This window comes from Lytechinus pictus, chromosome 15 (genome assembly GCF_037042905.1).
Source record: "Lytechinus pictus isolate F3 Inbred chromosome 15, Lp3.0, whole genome shotgun sequence".
Classification (NCBI taxonomy): domain Eukaryota; kingdom Metazoa; phylum Echinodermata; class Echinoidea; order Temnopleuroida; family Toxopneustidae; genus Lytechinus; species Lytechinus pictus.
Window position 1 is genome coordinate 23,589,453 of NC_087259.1, and position 17,223 is coordinate 23,606,675.

The window sequence follows — 17,223 nt, forward strand, 5'->3', positions numbered from 1 at the left end:
TATGAAAGTGAAGTTGTTTCAAAATAAGTATACTGTTCATTTTGTTTTTTTAACAATTTTTTCTTCATTCAATGGTACATCTATGCTGTAAGTGCACTGCTTTCCTGAATGTATTTTAAATTCAAGTGCAGATATTTTGTTCTGAATTTCTATAATCAGTTGGTTCCAATTGTTTAACAGGAAATACAGTTAAAGAGAGATTTAAAAGCACACCTTACCACATACTTGTTTTTCCCCATAAATATGGACCCCCAAGTGCAAGTGAATCTGTCTATGTCAAATCTTTTGGGGACCACAGCTTAGGCTAATTCGCCTTGGATACATGTTTGCATTTTCTGGTCTGAAAAAAAAATGTCTCAACTTTGGCCATTATTCGACTTCTGGAAGGTCGACTTAAGGTTTACTGTAGAGTAGCTTGTCTTGACAACATACATGTATATGACCAAGTATAACGAAAGATTTTAATCTTTGTACAAAAGAGATGCATGAATTTCTTAATTGAAGATGTGATTACAAAAGTATGGATATATCCTCCATTTATGGTTGACAGAAATGTATAAATATATGAATAATCCTTTGAAATGCACACTGGTATTTTGATTTGTTTTTTCAAAAGACACCCATGATGTTCTTTCCCTCCTCTGACTGGTCTACAATCGATGTATATACTTCTCAGTCTAATACCACACTGGTCATTTGGTCTATTTGTCGTTTGGACTACATACACCTGATGTAATGCCAACGTGTAATTTCTTCTTTATTTTGTTTACTAATTACTTTGCACTCAAGTCAAATTAAAATTTGATTCACATACAGTTCATCTAATCATAAAAAATTTGACCAATTGGATAATTGACGAAATTGGTCTAGGAAATGAAATGAGACCAAATGGAAAGAAGTTTTAGCGAGTGTAGACCAAGTGCTCATTCTCTCCCCAATTCTCCTATGCTTTAATACCCATCATAATTCAGACTCCTCCTGCGCTCCATTCCTGCTGTGACAACACAAATGAATGTTCAACTCTAATGCAGATTTCACAACAAGAATTTTAATTTTATTCCTATTTTTCTGAACAATAATTAAACATTCATACGTTAATGTCTGATGAAGATTTCATTTTCTATATACCTTTGACAAAATACTTAGCTAATTCTGTAAATATGGCTATGATATGAGAGCAAAGTCACAATCACAATATTTCTGCTTATAAATAGCTCTTAATACATCAGCCATGTCCAAGTTTGTACACATTATCCACTCCTTGGGGATCATTCCAGCAAGAGCTACCAAGACCAAGTTGTCTAGCATACTCCATTTGCTTCAACATTTTTCAGAGTACCCATTTCACACCTGGGTAGAGAGTGGCAAATATACATTAGATAAGCATCTTGCCAAAGCACGGTAGTGCCGGAGTTGGATTTAAACTTGCATTGCTCTATATTGAAAAGTGAGGGTTGAAAATATATACCGTGGCACTTGCACAAAACATCCCACACACACTTCCATTTTATCTAACCCATTTGTTTAGGCACTGTGTAGCAATCAAACACTTGCTATTACATTTTCATTCTAGGACCCAACAAAGCATACTTCAAGTGTTTCATTGATAATATGCAATACATGGACCAACATCAGAATAATTCAAGAAAAAAAATTGTTAGAAATTTTCACGAACTAAATTACTCTCAGCCAATCAGATGCAAGATTTGAAGTAGCTTATAACAACAGTTGGGTGAAAGATCAATAATTTTTCATGAAATGCCCCCCAGAACGTAAGTCGCTCATACTGTGTATTATGCAGAGGTGCCAACCGTCACAGAATGTTTATCAGATAAGAAATTACAATGTGAATTACCAAACGGCTGAACCAAATGTATTCTTATGATACAAAACATGTGAACAAAAGTTTTTTGCTCAGTCATTCAATGGGAAGTCAACACTAAATTTACATTCGAACACATCTCATTACTATCCCGCAAGGCTTGGCAACTCTGATGTTGCCTGGCGATGATAAAAGTAACAAATCTATGAATTTACATTTTCCCAAAAAGAAAATTCATATGTCATAAAGAGCATGTGTGGCAAGAAACCTATTTGTAATCAACCTTGAGTTTTTATACTGAAGTCCATGCAAATTACACAATGGTACCAATGCTTTCTGATACTGGCATATCTTTTAGTAGGATGAGTGACATGAGATTGATCCAAGAGAGGAGTACAGTGTGAAATATGAAAATATATTGATAACTCCAATTTGGTTGAAATTTTATTTGGTTCTTTTTTAATTGCAGGACAGTATGAACTTGATTAAAGGCATTTTCTGCACTACATGTATATTCATTTCATATGAAATCATTGCTAGGCATTCATGTAATAATTGCCTTTTGAAAAAAGATATATGCTTCAAATTCATTTGTTTCATACATATTGTAAGTCGTAATTCCATTGAGATACAATTTGATTAATAAACGGGTGAAAAATTTGAAAAATTCAGAAAATTCACAATACATACTTGCATGTACAGTTCCATATATATATACTTTCCAGCCTCTCAAAAAAATCATTCTGAAATTAATAAAATTCAAAAACATGTGTTATCTTAATTTCAAACAAAATAATAAAAAAAAATAGCTTGAAAACATTTTTGAATCACAAAACCTTATTTAATTGAAATGAATAGAGAGAAATATCATTTTAAAAGCATATGAAACAAACAATAAAAAGTCAATTTCAAATGTGTAAGCCAATGTAATATGTTGGATATGAAGTGATCAACAGTTTGTTTGTGTAAATTACTGTACTGTTTTCATTTTATGTTGCCCTGCATCATGTTCATTTTGGACAGGTAACCTGTGCTTATTGTAAGAACTGTTTCCCTTTTTATATCAATAAAAGGTGATTTATTCAGTAAAAAAAATCAAACACCTCACCCCAAACCATGATAAACATTTCATTCACAGAAAAGTTTTGCACAATTCAAATATTTCATTTCATGGTTGGTAACAAGTAACAAATTTATTTGTATCTTCATTTTGTTTTTCAACCACCAAAGGAAATTCATTTTGGAACAATGCTGTCTGTGGTAAAATGGAATTGATACTTAGAAGCAGGTATTGATATAAATCCTAGATCTTTCATTTTTAATTTTTCCCTTGGTATAATTCAGTTTCTGTATTTTTATTATGTCCTACATATCTGCTCTGATACATAGCAAAATTCATTGTTGGAGCAGATGAGAATTTTCTAAAATTTTCTTTTTTTCAACCATAGAAAAAAAATCATTTTGGAACAATCTGCCAGTAGTGCAATAGATAAAATAAAATACAATTATAGAAACATGTATTCACATAAATTCATCTTCCATTTCCCTATATAATAATTCAATTTCTGTATCTTTAATAATATCCTTCATATACATGTATCTATCGTGATACATGGCACATTCATAAATTTCTGCTTGGTGATTGTGTTTCTATAATAAATCTTCATAATTTGTTTCATGAATATTTCCCCCTCTTACATGAATGTGAGTTGTGTACTACACAAAATAATAAAACTCTCCATCGTACGTCTTCTTGCAGCATATAATAACAAAAACTTACTTCAACATAGGGCAATCAAAAGCACTTTAAAAATTGGTCAACAAGGACTAGACTTTAAAAGATCTGAACTAAAAGGAACCAATTCAGTGGATTCTCAATACGGTGCGCCACCCGTCTGTTGCAGCAGACAGGCCAAAATTCACAATGCCTCATGGGAAAAAAGTCACATCGATATTAATCTCTGTGGCGCGCACTGCATGCATGCGATTATGTTGCGCTGGCTAGCGTGGCTCGAGTTCTTTCTTCTTCTCTCTTAGCTTGGGATGGTATGCCACGATCAGTTAAATACCTTCTTCTTTTTTTTTGTTCGTTGGCCTGTATTCACCGAAAAACAACTGTACTGGATCTGCCATCACAGTCACATTACAGTACACAAGCACTGTGTGCTGCCTGCGATGTCAACCCCAAAGTTAGAAATTGGCCTGTCCGCTGCAACCGATAGGTGGCACACCGTATTGTTAATCCATTGAATCGTTATCTGTGTCTGTGATATCTTGTAGACTGAAGCCCTAAACGGAGCTGTACCTGAAATTTGTTAATCAGTGCTTCACAAAAGGTGAAAATGTAAAAGTGACTGGAACAGTTTTATTTCTGCTATACATACTACATATCCTAACATTTTGTTTTCACCAGTAGAGATATTGCATAATTTTTCAGTAATACAGATATCACAGTGTCTGCAAGAATTTGATATTTTTGTAAGTTCCTTCATATGTTTTTATCCTACTGATCAACACTACATACATTTACAACACACATCAAAGTTTAAGATTTTGTATTTAACGAGACCTCTGTAATGTCTATTCCTGTTTTATGTGAAAAATTACCCATAATCAGGCTACTCATACATGCATAACTTTACATGGATTATAAACGGTGTATACTTAAATTAAGTTACTCGGTCAAGATTTAGAAATCTTATCATGCAAACATAATGCCGCCATGAAAACACAATATCTACATATCAAACAACTATGCACAGACTACTGCAATTTGTATTACTATCACTTGCAGTAAACACATAGAAAGTACTGCATTATTTAAAAACAAGTCATTTACATAAAGGTGTTCGAAGTTGGAAAAGAAAATCAATTTGCATAATTTCATTTAATATCCAAATAATTTCTTTTAAAGGACAAAAAAATTCAGATACAATGAATAATGGTCTATTATTAACAATCTTAAATATATAACAATAATAACTCCCAAGACAGTGGTCTAATACTTTGGCACAGCCAAACGTAACACTGGAATTTTTAATATTACAAGTTTTTTCGACCAAAACAAGGCACAATTTTCTTTTCTGCTTACTCGCAGACTCAACCACAATCACACCTATGGGTAAGTAATAAAATCAATTTTGGTCAGTTTTCCAGGATGTATTTTGCATTAATTGGAAACAGGGACCAGCAATCTATTATTTTTGCATCAGCAATTACTTAATCCATGACATCGATCTTGTTAAGTTTGTAGCATTGTGAGCTGAAAACTACCCCCAAACATGCAGATTCTCCTCGATTGAGAAAACAATATCATTCTTATTTTCATATGCAGTAATTCTTTTGACAATAAAAAGGCCGATAGCTATTATAAAGGTGATGATAATAAAAGATTTTTGCACTTGTGAAGCCATGTTTTACTCAAGACTAAAAAGATTTGGCATGTCTGAGAAATAAAATAACCTTGCGATAAAAAAAAGAGGTAATAGCATGTTTTCTCTTTAACAATCTGTGTTCTGGTATGTGTTTTACTATAAATGTATGGCACAAACCCTGTTTCACAAAGAAAGTTATTTTATTATTTAATGAAAAGTTACATGCTTCCGTTATAAGCTACTAAAATTGTGCCATTTTATTGGCTAAGTACACATCTGTAACAGAATTTCTGGTATTTATGACTGTGAATAAGTATGATTTAACATGGCAAATCTATAATTTCAAGTTACATTGGATATTCTCAAATGGGAGATTGTCCCCAAGATAACTAGACTACTGGGTTAGGGAAATAGTAATTACAGCATTCAAAATATAACGCTGGTAGCAATATGCAATTCATTGTCCATTTTCAAATCACAGATAAAGTAAAATAGTAAAGCCAGTTTTTGACCTGTAGTTAGGTTTAATTCAACCCATGATCTAATATTATTTTTACTGTGCTTTTTCCCCCATGGTTTTCATGGTAAAGGAAAACAATTTCAAATACCATAACAGTTATGAATGATATTGAGCGTCAAAGGTACAGATGAATTTAATCTCTATTGTGAGAGATTGTGTCACATTTGGCTATCTTAGATATCCAACAGCTTTAGACCATAGTTAAACTAGAGTTCCGAAAAAGGGCCATTGGTTTATTTTCTTATCATAATTCATATAACGTGAGTTAATAATTAAAAATACCCGTCTGAAATTAAAATTGAAGGAGAATTCACTGCATGTCTGTTTTTCATAGACCTTGGATGAGTCCATTGCAAAAGAAATGTTAAAGTTTCTGTGTAGGATTGGCATAGGTAAGAAGTCCACTCCATGTATGGGCACCTGCCCTGAGCGCCACGGAAAGTACTTGCATGTGCCACAATTGCAATAACATAATATACTGAATCAAAGCATTCAGACATAATAATGATCATAATAAATATTGTTGCACTCTTTAAAATAGATATCATGCATCACTGAAAATTCAGCGTCATACTTTGTAAGAGTTTGGCTGCCTGGCCATTAAAGCCGGCTATATCAAGCATGCCTAGGTCGTCTGGGTTCGCCATGGAGAAGCTGTTGGATGTCATGGCAACGATGGCAACCTTGGCATCGATCTTCATGGCTTGACGATACTGAGAAATGGCATCACCTGCCGACACATCTCCGCTGAAGGTCTCGCAATCTGTGCACATGATGAATTGATCCACTGCTATCTTGTTCTTAGCAGCCCACAGCATTGGTTGAGCAAAGTCTGTTTGACCCATTGACAGCTGCATCAATGGTCATTAAAAAAATGTACAAAATTATAGAGTAACACTTAACATATTGCAGTATAACATGAGAACATTCAAGAAACTGCAAGGAAAGCAAAGTTGCTAAAGTAAAGGGGCATCATTAGGAAAACAATAATTTTGTCTGAGTTTGCTGGACTGCTTACTACATTTTTGTACTCATGTCATTAATTGCATCTTGTGTGTATTTTTACTCTTGGATGTGATTGTGATTTTGAAAGAATCAAATAAAGAAGCTATTTTTATCATTATTTATGGGGAGAGTGATTTTCTGTTTCCTAATATTAAATCAAAACAAAAAATCTGTGTTGGTACTTCACTTTTCATGTGAAAATTTACATTTGCAAAACAAAATCAGTGTTTCTGCTGAGTACATGATCTATAACAATTTCATTTTAAATCGAGTTTCAAGGGAATTACAGGTTTTCAGAAACAAAAAAGAAAATTTTTAAGCAGAAAATCACTGTCCCTTCATGATGAGCAAAAAATTGGGAAACATGGGAAAAACTTTGTGTTATCTATTCTGAGGTGCACTCTTATTATCATTATCCCCCGCTTTTAGCTCGAGCTGCTATTTCCAGCGCTCAGTGCACACAAGGAATAAATCCGGCCTTGTACCCATTTACCACACCTGGGTTGGGTGCAGCACAATGTCAGGGGACTTTCTTACATAAAGAAAACCAATATAACAACTTGTCACAATGCCAAATATGTCCAAAATCATTCATTTCTGAATGCCAATATATTGGCCTTTAGTTCTATAGCGGCTCTGTTGAGACTGGAGAATGAATTGAATGTAGCAAAGATGACAGATATATAAATGGCTATTAAAAGAGCAATTGCTGGGAGTGTCAGGCAAAAATGGCAAACCTTGGGGAAAAGAAACAGGTTTAAAACTGAGAATTTAGCCTCTACCCTTATCAGTATCACAAATAAATGTTTTAAGTAATAAAAGAAGGTTTTATTTTATAAAGGCCACACACAATAATACAAACTACCATAGAAACATTGATTTCTAACTTCTACCAAACCCTGTAACCATGAGTGTATCAAAATTTACATGGTTGCCAATACTAGAAGGTTTTTTTTACTGGAACATGTCTGACTGCTATCCCGCAGGGTTAGATTGAATTTAATAATCTACTTGCATCAAAATTCAAAACATAAAAAATAATTTGGAATAAAGGAATAAAAATTACAATATATAATATATTCTAATTTTTATGGTCTAATTATTTTATGATTTAGGATTTTATGTCAGGGCCCTCAAGGAAAGCAATTTAGATTAATGGTGAAATGGTGAGGCGACCCCGATTGAATAAGACTGAAAATAATTAAGACGAACCTCTCCCATCTTTTTGACAGCATCCTCCAGTTTCATGTTAGCAGTGATAGGGATCTCTTTGAGCTCTGATGTGAAACCCATGATATGGCTGCCTTCTTCTTTCTTGGCGATCATCAGCGCAATGGTGGCAGCGGCCTCTCGGGCGGCAATATTCCTAGTTCCGTTCACACCACTCAGCGCCATGGACGAACTGACGTCAACTGCAAGGAGATATCGTTTGCCGGTTTTTTCTGAGACCTGGATAGCAGAAACAAGAGGAATGCATCAGAGGATTCAGAATAGGAAAGCTTACACGATCTGAAATGAAAATTAAGGAATATTCTTTGCTTCCTGTATTTCCATTTTCAACGTCCAGAGACTAATCCACTGGGCCACAATGCTCCACAAAGTAACCATAATCTTTGCATGTGACTTAGAAACTACCCATTTCTCTACAGGTGAATTCAAACCAACTCAATCATTAAAGTTTACAAGAATTTATTCAGGCTTACAAATAATTGATTATTATTTTCTGCATTCACAACAACCCCAGCCAGACCTTCAAAGTTATGTTCAGTATGATCTGAGTAGCAGAAAAGGCATGTGATTCAAGATTGGTAGCTCTGCAAGCAAGCATCCCAAGCGCCCTTACAGGAAATATCTTTTTCATGTGTAATATACTTTCACACTGCGAGAATACTCGAAACCTTGGAAGAAATACCTCCAAATTTTCTTGTAGTTTTGACAAGTCCCCACGTCTCGGCAGGTATTTTCTTTCTGGAATATCATGAATGATTTTTTTAATACTCAGGCTGGCAAAAATACCAGGTATTTTCTGATCAGGGTAGATCAGGGTGAATTTTCCAATCACAGGATATCTGGTATTCTTAGTTTTCATGTTCTGAACTATGAAAGGACCCTCTTCTATCAATGTCACGAGAGTGAACCTTTTTTTTTTCTTGACCACCTCACCTCAAAGGCTTTATAGTAAGCTTCCGTCAAGGCTTTCATGAGTTCCTTGTTGATCTCCCAGTGGGCCTTGGTCTTCTCCACCTTCTTGGAGCGGTAGATGCGTTGCGCCATTAGTACACTAAATGGATGGACGTGCGCCTCCGACAGGTCCTTAGGTGTCTGCAATCGCCTGCATATCACTTCCACCTCAGGACTCTTCGGTTTGAACAGACCCATCGATGCTAGTCTCACAATGTTATCTAGTATGGATTGCACTGACAAGTGAGGGACTAGGGCTTTCCACACCTGTATTTAGATAATTAGATATATTATGTTGGTGAGCTGTTTAAACCTTGTACCTCAAAATTTCACCATTTTGAAGATGGATCAGAAAAGAATGTATTTTTAGGATTATGGCAACTTATGGCAAGAAAATACATGTAGTCTCCTACATGTAATTCCTGTAAGGAACTTTTTCTAGGAAACAGAAGGTTGCTACTAATACATGTAGGTCCTAACTAAGTTGTCCTAATTTGTTTTTAAACTTTGAGATATGAGGTTAACAGCTTGCTGATGATGAAATATTTATGTTACAAGTATCATACTTGACATCCCCATTACAACATGTACATGGCTACATGTAGCTAGAATTAAACCTTCAACCCTATCACCTACATGTACATGTAGTCATACATTCCACCGATAGTTTCTAATCACTTTGTTGTAATAATGCATGCAGAATATAACCTATCGTAAGAAAATTAATAGAGAAACAGTGATATATATAAGAAAACAATTATATTTTCACAAAATTCATATTTTCACAAAAAATGAATGAATGTAAAAAGTTTGGTTTTCTTTTGTAAGATTCGAAAGTCGGATAATCGATACTTGAGTATTCACATCACTAGCCCTTTAAAACAGTCTGATGCCATAGTCACCTCTCTTGATTTGAGACTCTTAGTAGGAAGATGTTCCAGTGAGAGTTTGTGTTTCTCCACCAGCCCTGCCACTCTCTCCAAATCCTCCTCTTTCCGAAGACCATCTACATCCTTGAGGAACTCTGTCAATGCCTTGGTGCTGTCGTCTGCTCCCTCGGTGGGTTGAGACTCTAACACGACTTTCAAACCCCGCATGATGTACTTCAACACCAGAGCAGTACCTGAACCTTCATAACAATGGAAGGAAAAAAAGATAAGACAAAATAATAAACTAATACATAAAAGTTTACAATACATGTAAGTACTGAAAAAGAAAAAATCTTTAATTTATAAAACAAGTGGAATGCCTCTGGCCGTCTCACCTGCATCACGCGATTCAATATAGCAGCAGTGCTGATTTTGAAAACTACTATAACTCGCACAAGATGTTCAGTGATAGTTGGTTACTCTTATTTCCACGTTTTATGAACTAGACCAATACACTTATAGAGATATGATGGCAATTCAACAAATACCCCCAACGTGGCCAAAGTTCTTTGACCTTACATGACCTTTGACCTTGATCATGTGACCTGAAACACGCACAGGATGTTCAGTGATACTTGATTACTATTATGTCCAAGTTTTATGAACTAGACCAACACACTTTCAAATTTATGGCTGTAATTCAACAAATACCCGAATTTGGCCAAAGTTCATTGACCCTAAATGACCTTTGACCTTGATCATGTGACCTGAAACTTGCACAGGATGTTCAGTAATACTTGATTACTATTATGTCCAAGTTTCATGAATCAGATCCATAAACTTTCAAAGTTATGATGGTAATTCAACAGATACCCCCAATTCGGCCAAAGTTCATTGACCCTAAATGACCTTTGACCTTGGTCATGTGATGTGAAACTCATGCAGGATGTTCAGTGATACTTGATTAACCTTATGTATAAGTTTCATGAACTAGGTCCATATATTTTCTAAGTTATGATGACATTTCAAAAACTTAACCTTAGGTTAAGATTTTGATGTTGATTCCCCCAACATGGTCTAAGTTCATTGACCCTAAATGACCTTTGACCTTGGTCATGTGACATGAAACTCGGGCAGGATGTTCAGTAATACTTGATTAACCTTATGGCCAAGTTTCATGAACTAGGTCCATATACTTTCTAAGTTATGCTGTCATTTCAAAAACTTAACCTCAGGTTAAGATTTGGTGTTGACGCCGCCGCCGCCGTCGCCGCCGCCGTCGGAAAAGCGGCGCCTATAGTCTCACTCTGCTATGCAGGTGAGACAAAAACCTAAACTTAAATTTCAAAATAAAAATACTTTTCCATTTCATTTTCATGAAATTGATGTCCTCTGATTTTGTTTTAGAGCTTCAAAAAATAATACACATGAATGTTCATGCATGCTCACACATATTGATGCCAATACACTGTAAAAAATGAAGTGCTAATTTAGCACTTACGGTGCTTGTACACTGTATAGTGACTGCACTACGAGTGCTGATTTTCTAGTTCAAATTTAAACTAGAAAATCAGCACTCGTAGTGCAGTCACTATACAAGCATTTACTATTATTTTCATAACACTGACTGACTTCCCCTGCCCCCATAGGATTTAGAATGCAGCTTGCCTTGAAAATTATAAAGTCCTGGGGAGTGTTTCATCAACATTTTCATCAGACAAGTTGTCAGATCTGACTTTTTTTTTAATGATGTTGATTGGCTGAGAGATACTGTTACTATGGTAACTGTCGGATAAAATGGGACTTGTCGGATAAAACGTCCCACAAGTCCTTTCATGAAACGCCCCCCTGGCCAAAGGGAGGCCTCGATCCTGGTACACATGTAGATGCCTCACCCCTGCTGTGATAACTTAAGCTTTATTATGCATGCTTGTACTACAAAACATTGCTTTAATTTAAATGTATGTACATGTAAACAGGGGCGGACCCGTGATTTTCCAAAACATGGGGGGGGGGCATTTTGGACAATTTTGACAAGCAAAAAAAAAAGAATGGTCCTCACTTGCTTATTCATGACATAACCCCCTTGCATGTAATTTTCTTTTGTGCCTCTCAGCTCTCAAGGGGGGGCATGGGCAAGATATGCCCCTAACTAGCGTCACTGCATTTACATACAAAATACTGATCACTTGCAGTCAATAAAAATCCTGAAAGTCAATATGAATTTTAAAAGAATTCCTGGGAAAAGCTAAATTTAGAGTGACCTACTTGAAAGTAACTTCTGAAAAGTTACATCACAGGTACTTTTTCCCCTTCCACTCACCCCATGACCCGTTCCCTCCCTCGGCTTTACTAGGCAGTCCAGCCACCCCCACCAGACAAAAAAGTCTGAGCAATTTTAAGAGATTATTGTATTTGTCATTTGGAAGAGAGTCTGAGTAAAAACGTAACACTCCACAGTCAGATTTAAGATTATCTGCCTTCATCACTTAAAAGGGTGCGTTCACATTATGCTTTATGTTTGCATCCCCCCCCCCCTCCCTGCGCCCCGGTCCATACACCCCTACCAGACAAATAAAAAAAAGTCCTGTCAATTAAAAAAATCATTGAACACATTTTAAGATTTGAAATAGCATCAGAGATGTAAGATTATCTGCCTTCATTATACTAAGGGTGCCTTCTTATCATGAATGCTTTATGTTTGCATCCTACATATCATCCCTCCGCCTCCCCTTTCATACACCTCTACTAGACAAATAAAAAAGTTCTGTCTAAAAAAAATCATTGCACACAGGAAAAATTTTGAAAGGAAGTCAAATTGAAAAAGTGACGCACCAGATTTAATATTTTATGCCTTCATCAGTAAGTGTGCATTCATAATTATCTTTGTATCCTATCACCCCCCCCCTAACCTTAGAAAAAAACATCTCACCTAAGAAATTATTTCACAGGTTATTTTCTATTTGAAGAGTCTGGGTGAAATAGTTACACTCCAAAAAGAAAATGCTCTGCCTTCATCACTGAGGGTGCATTCACAATGTATGCATAATTTTGCAGGCATAACAAGCATATGAATTCATATCAACCACCTTGGAAACATAATTTGAAAAGAAGTTCACATCATGACCCATGCCCATATTTTTGGGTAGAAAAGATCTTTTAGAACGAGGGCTTATTTCCCAACGCACAGTTTGAAAAGTTGATATCACAGTTACTTTTTCCATTATTGAAAAAAAAAAACACTTTTCCATCCTTGAGTACATGTACGGTAAAAAAAAACCCTGCAAAATCTAGGTTTCCATGTTAGTTACCAATTAGGCCTTATCATAAGTCTGAACAAATGGGCCTTTAGTTTATACATGAAACTTACAATGTTATAATATACTGTAAAGAAAATTAACATCAAACTTCATTATTGATGATGTTGCATACATATTTGACTAGGAAGTAAACAGGTTTCGAAATGCATTTTTGTATGAGAGTACTTCACATGCAAAGAGAGACTCCAACAAGACCTAGATATTTCGAGCCAAACCTTTTTAAAATGCCTATTCTAAGCCCTTAAATATGAGTCTAAACACACCCTACAGTAAGACATGCTGGTATGTGAGGCATGCTGAGTTGAGGGGAGAGGATAAAGGTGTGAGCAATGAGGAAATTACATTTCTGCCTGTCAATGTGTACAGGATCACATTCATCTCATTCAAGGAGATACACCTTTAAGACAATCAAATAAATTATTTTAAAAAATGAATTCTAATATAATGTAATAGGAAAATACAATATATGCAAATAATTAATAGTTTTGGAAACAGTACATGCAGTATTATTACATGTTTACAAGCGAAACAATGACAAAATTTCCTAAGCACTGCATAATACTAAAGCTTCTTTGAAATACTAATGATGTGCTCACCCATTGGGCACATGGACCCTAGTCCCTAGTCATTCAAACAAAGCTTATTGATTGATCATAGGACACATTTTTAAAATTGATTATTCACAATCAATCATAGCAATTAGCTCTAATATCAATCACTATTTAGCTTGTTACAGGGCCCCTAAATAAGGGCAAAGAGACTTTACGCTTGGAATCTGGCAGAGATTATTGACTGCTATGTGGCAAGTTCTGATTTTTGTATCTGGAATTTAAGTGTACATGTATCATGTAATACTATACACTGTAAATATACATGTACACATACATGTAATACAAATTGAAACTACATGTACTGGAGTATTCGATGACTCAAGATTTGTAAACATGTATAAAGTTGAACAAAGTAGTGATCAAAAGTAAGGATATTATGGGAGTCTTACAAAATTTTAAACAAGTGACCACTGACCATGTTGAAAAATAAATATAAATTGTATTTACTTACCTTCTGCTGGAGGTTTGACGTGAGCTAGTCGTATGAGATCCCGATGTGACCATCCACAACGCTGCTTGCACCCTGTAACCAGCCGCGCCAACTCCTGGCCATCTTTGCCACAATACCAATTACATATTGCCTTCCTCTGCATGCGTCCCCAGCCTGTGCCCTCACCACCCTTCTCCACCCCGTCAACAAAGCGAAAGAGTCCAGACGCAGTCGGGCAGAGCTGACCTAGTTCGTTATACAAGGCCTTCTTTGCCGTCGAGTCCTTGCTCCTTGCAATGCAAACCAATACTTTCATGTAGGAGTCCTCATGTACTACGTGTCCAGCCTTGGAAAACTTTAGAAGTTCTTTGACAATATCTCCTCCTCGACCTTCCTCTAGGATCTTCTGCGTGCACTCTGGAAGGGGATTTCCCTTAGGTTCTTTGTTTACAACGTAGTATGTTCCGTTTGTTTGTCCCATAGAGAGGTACCGTCTGAGGGTGACCAGGTCCGAGTTGACCCCTATGTTGTTCGTCTGATCTTCAGAAGCCATCTTTGGTTGAGTTCAAAGGTCAGGCAAACTCAAAGCAAACTGAGGAACGTTTATCCTTGTGGTCTGCGAATTAGGTAGGGAAAGACAGGGAGAAAACAGAGTTAAACTGCACTCTTTGCAGCAAACATGTTTCTTTCAGTTTGTTTAAATTTGGAAAATACAAAGGGAATTTATTCATCTTCAGATGGACTGGAAATATTATACTAATTTTATTCCTAAAAAAATGTTAATCACCAAAAAATGTTAATCACCAGACCAACCATGGGTGAAAAACTTTTTAACTATAACTTTTTTTTCACAGCCAGGTATATGACTATAATCAGTAATTCAGTATGTATGGAAAAATAACATAACCTGCTTAACATTATTTGATTTCAGTATGTATTTTCCATAGACCTTTAATAGCCCTGGTTACTACATGTACCTCTGACATAGGGCCCATAGGGTTAACTTAAGAAAGACTTACTTTGAAGGAACAATAAGATGTCATCAGCATATTACTGTGTGAATCATCACCTCTATTAATGCAACATCCTGTGCAAGCATCTCACAGTAATACCACACAAATCTTTTTTTGCACTTATTTGTATCACAAGTTCCAAACCTACATGTTGAAGTCAAAGTAGCTTCCATTCCTTTGATCTGCTCTACACAAACAAAGCCTGAAGTACAGGGGGCATTTCATGATAAAAATGGTCAAAAGCTACTGAAATCCTTGCATCTGATTGGCTGAAAGAATATTTCTTGCTTAAAAACACTGACTAATGAAATGCCCCCAGGTGTACATGTAGATCCAGGGGTGGTATTCTGGAACACTGTCATAACTTTTGTCATAAATCTTGTCATTTGTCTCCGAGATGTGACACCGCTATGATTGTCACAAATCGGTATTCTGAACATTGTATTTTCCATGTCATATCTCTCAAAGTTCACGCCCATCTTTTCGGAAGCAAACCAATCAAAATCAGTGTTAGTTCCCAGTGGGAGCCCTTCTAGCCAATAGGGAGGCCCCGTGACAGGTAGGGCGTATCCCCAATACAGTTGCTGGCATCGTGCAAATACGCGAATATTGATGCGCTTAATTACAAAGAGAGACAGGGAGCTGTGAAGGATTTTAGAGGAGAAGTAGAAAAAGAAGGAAAACAGAGAAAAAAAGAGGAACCATTAATATGTAGGGCCTAACTAATTGTAGCATGAGAAATAATTTTGAAAATTGTCATGGATGATGAGTGAAACTAATACCACAATCTAATCTAAATAATATTATTATGCTTGACATTCAGTCGGCAGGATATCGGGATATTTGGTACTAAAAGATATGACAAAATTTATGACTGCTACCCCCCTGTCATAACTTTTGTTATATCTTTTGCTTGTATAAAAGAATTACGCGCATTTAAAGCAGCGTATTTTAGGCGCGCATTTAAAGCAGCGTATTTTAGGTGCGCGTTATAGAGAAGAGATAAAATTTATGACAATTTTTGTGACAAAAGTTATGACATCCACCAGAATACCGATTTTGTCATATCTCTGAGAAAAGATAAAATATGGAGAAAAGACAATGTTCAGAATACCGCCCCTGGATTTCATTTAAATGAGGGAGTGCTTAATACAGAAAAAGGGTTAATTCCGTTACAACTCTCTGACATGCAAACAGGTTACAGGCAAAAAATGTGGACGGCTCATGCCGTAAGCACTGCTTAAATAGCAAATTCATTTTTCATGAACGACTGCCTTTTTAAATGAGCGTGTACAATTTTTCACTAGAATCAGTAGTACTGTAATCTTGAAATGTATAGCGAATCATGCAACTATTTTAATCTAATGAAAGAACAGAGGACTTGCACTGTACAAAAAAAACATGTGCATAAAGTACAATCACTCTTGAAATTCCAACTAATTCGCACAAGCAGACAGGCACTTCAAATGAACCTTTATTACCAGTGATTTTTATCATATTTACACTTCATGTCATTAAAGTGTATAATACTACTTCAAATCAATAACTTTTATTCAGGTTAATCAAATACATAGGTTTAAATCAGATTATGTTTTATTCTCCAAAGCATTAACCTACTTGTAGTGTGATTGAAAATTAATCAATTGATTGACATAATTAAGTCCCATTCCTTCTAATATGCTTAGTGATTTTAGTGCCTTAAGTTCAAATATTCTGCTCAGATAACACAATTTTTTTTTCATAAGCATCCACATTTAACCGAGCATGACTCAGTGGTAGACCGTCCACCACATAAACGGAAGGCTGTGGGTTCCATCCCTAGCCAAGTTCTACAAAAGACTTGAAAAATGGGACCTCAATGTTTGAGAATCGAGTAGAGGCTGCCTGGGTAAATAAAAGTGATGATTATTATTAAACCATCTTCTTTTAATCCTATCTAGCAAGGGGGGGATTTTTTCACAATAAATCGGTACCGGTTATGCAGAAAGACAGCACCGCAACATTTTACGAGTTTTCTCCTTCAATTATCTGTGCAACTTTTAAGACAAAATTCATGACCCCAGGCTATATGCAGTTTT

At 35.8% G+C, this 17,223-nt stretch overlaps 1 protein-coding gene across 1 annotated transcript; it reads right to left on the reverse strand.

Annotated features, from left to right (window-relative positions):
• Positions 1–1,028: 1,028 nt before the first annotated feature.
• LOC129277935 (RNA-binding protein RO60-like) lies at positions 1,029–14,747 on the reverse strand. Its single transcript, XM_064110069.1, has 5 exons — positions 14,154–14,747; positions 9,805–10,031; positions 8,885–9,169; positions 7,934–8,170; positions 1,029–6,567 (listed from the first exon to the last, which is right to left on the reverse strand). The coding sequence occupies exons 1-5, from the start codon at positions 14,683–14,685 to the stop codon at positions 6,268–6,270; spliced, it is 1,581 nt and encodes a 526-aa protein (XP_063966139.1). The 5' UTR covers positions 14,686–14,747; the 3' UTR covers positions 1,029–6,267.
• Positions 14,748–17,223: the final 2,476 nt, after the last annotated feature.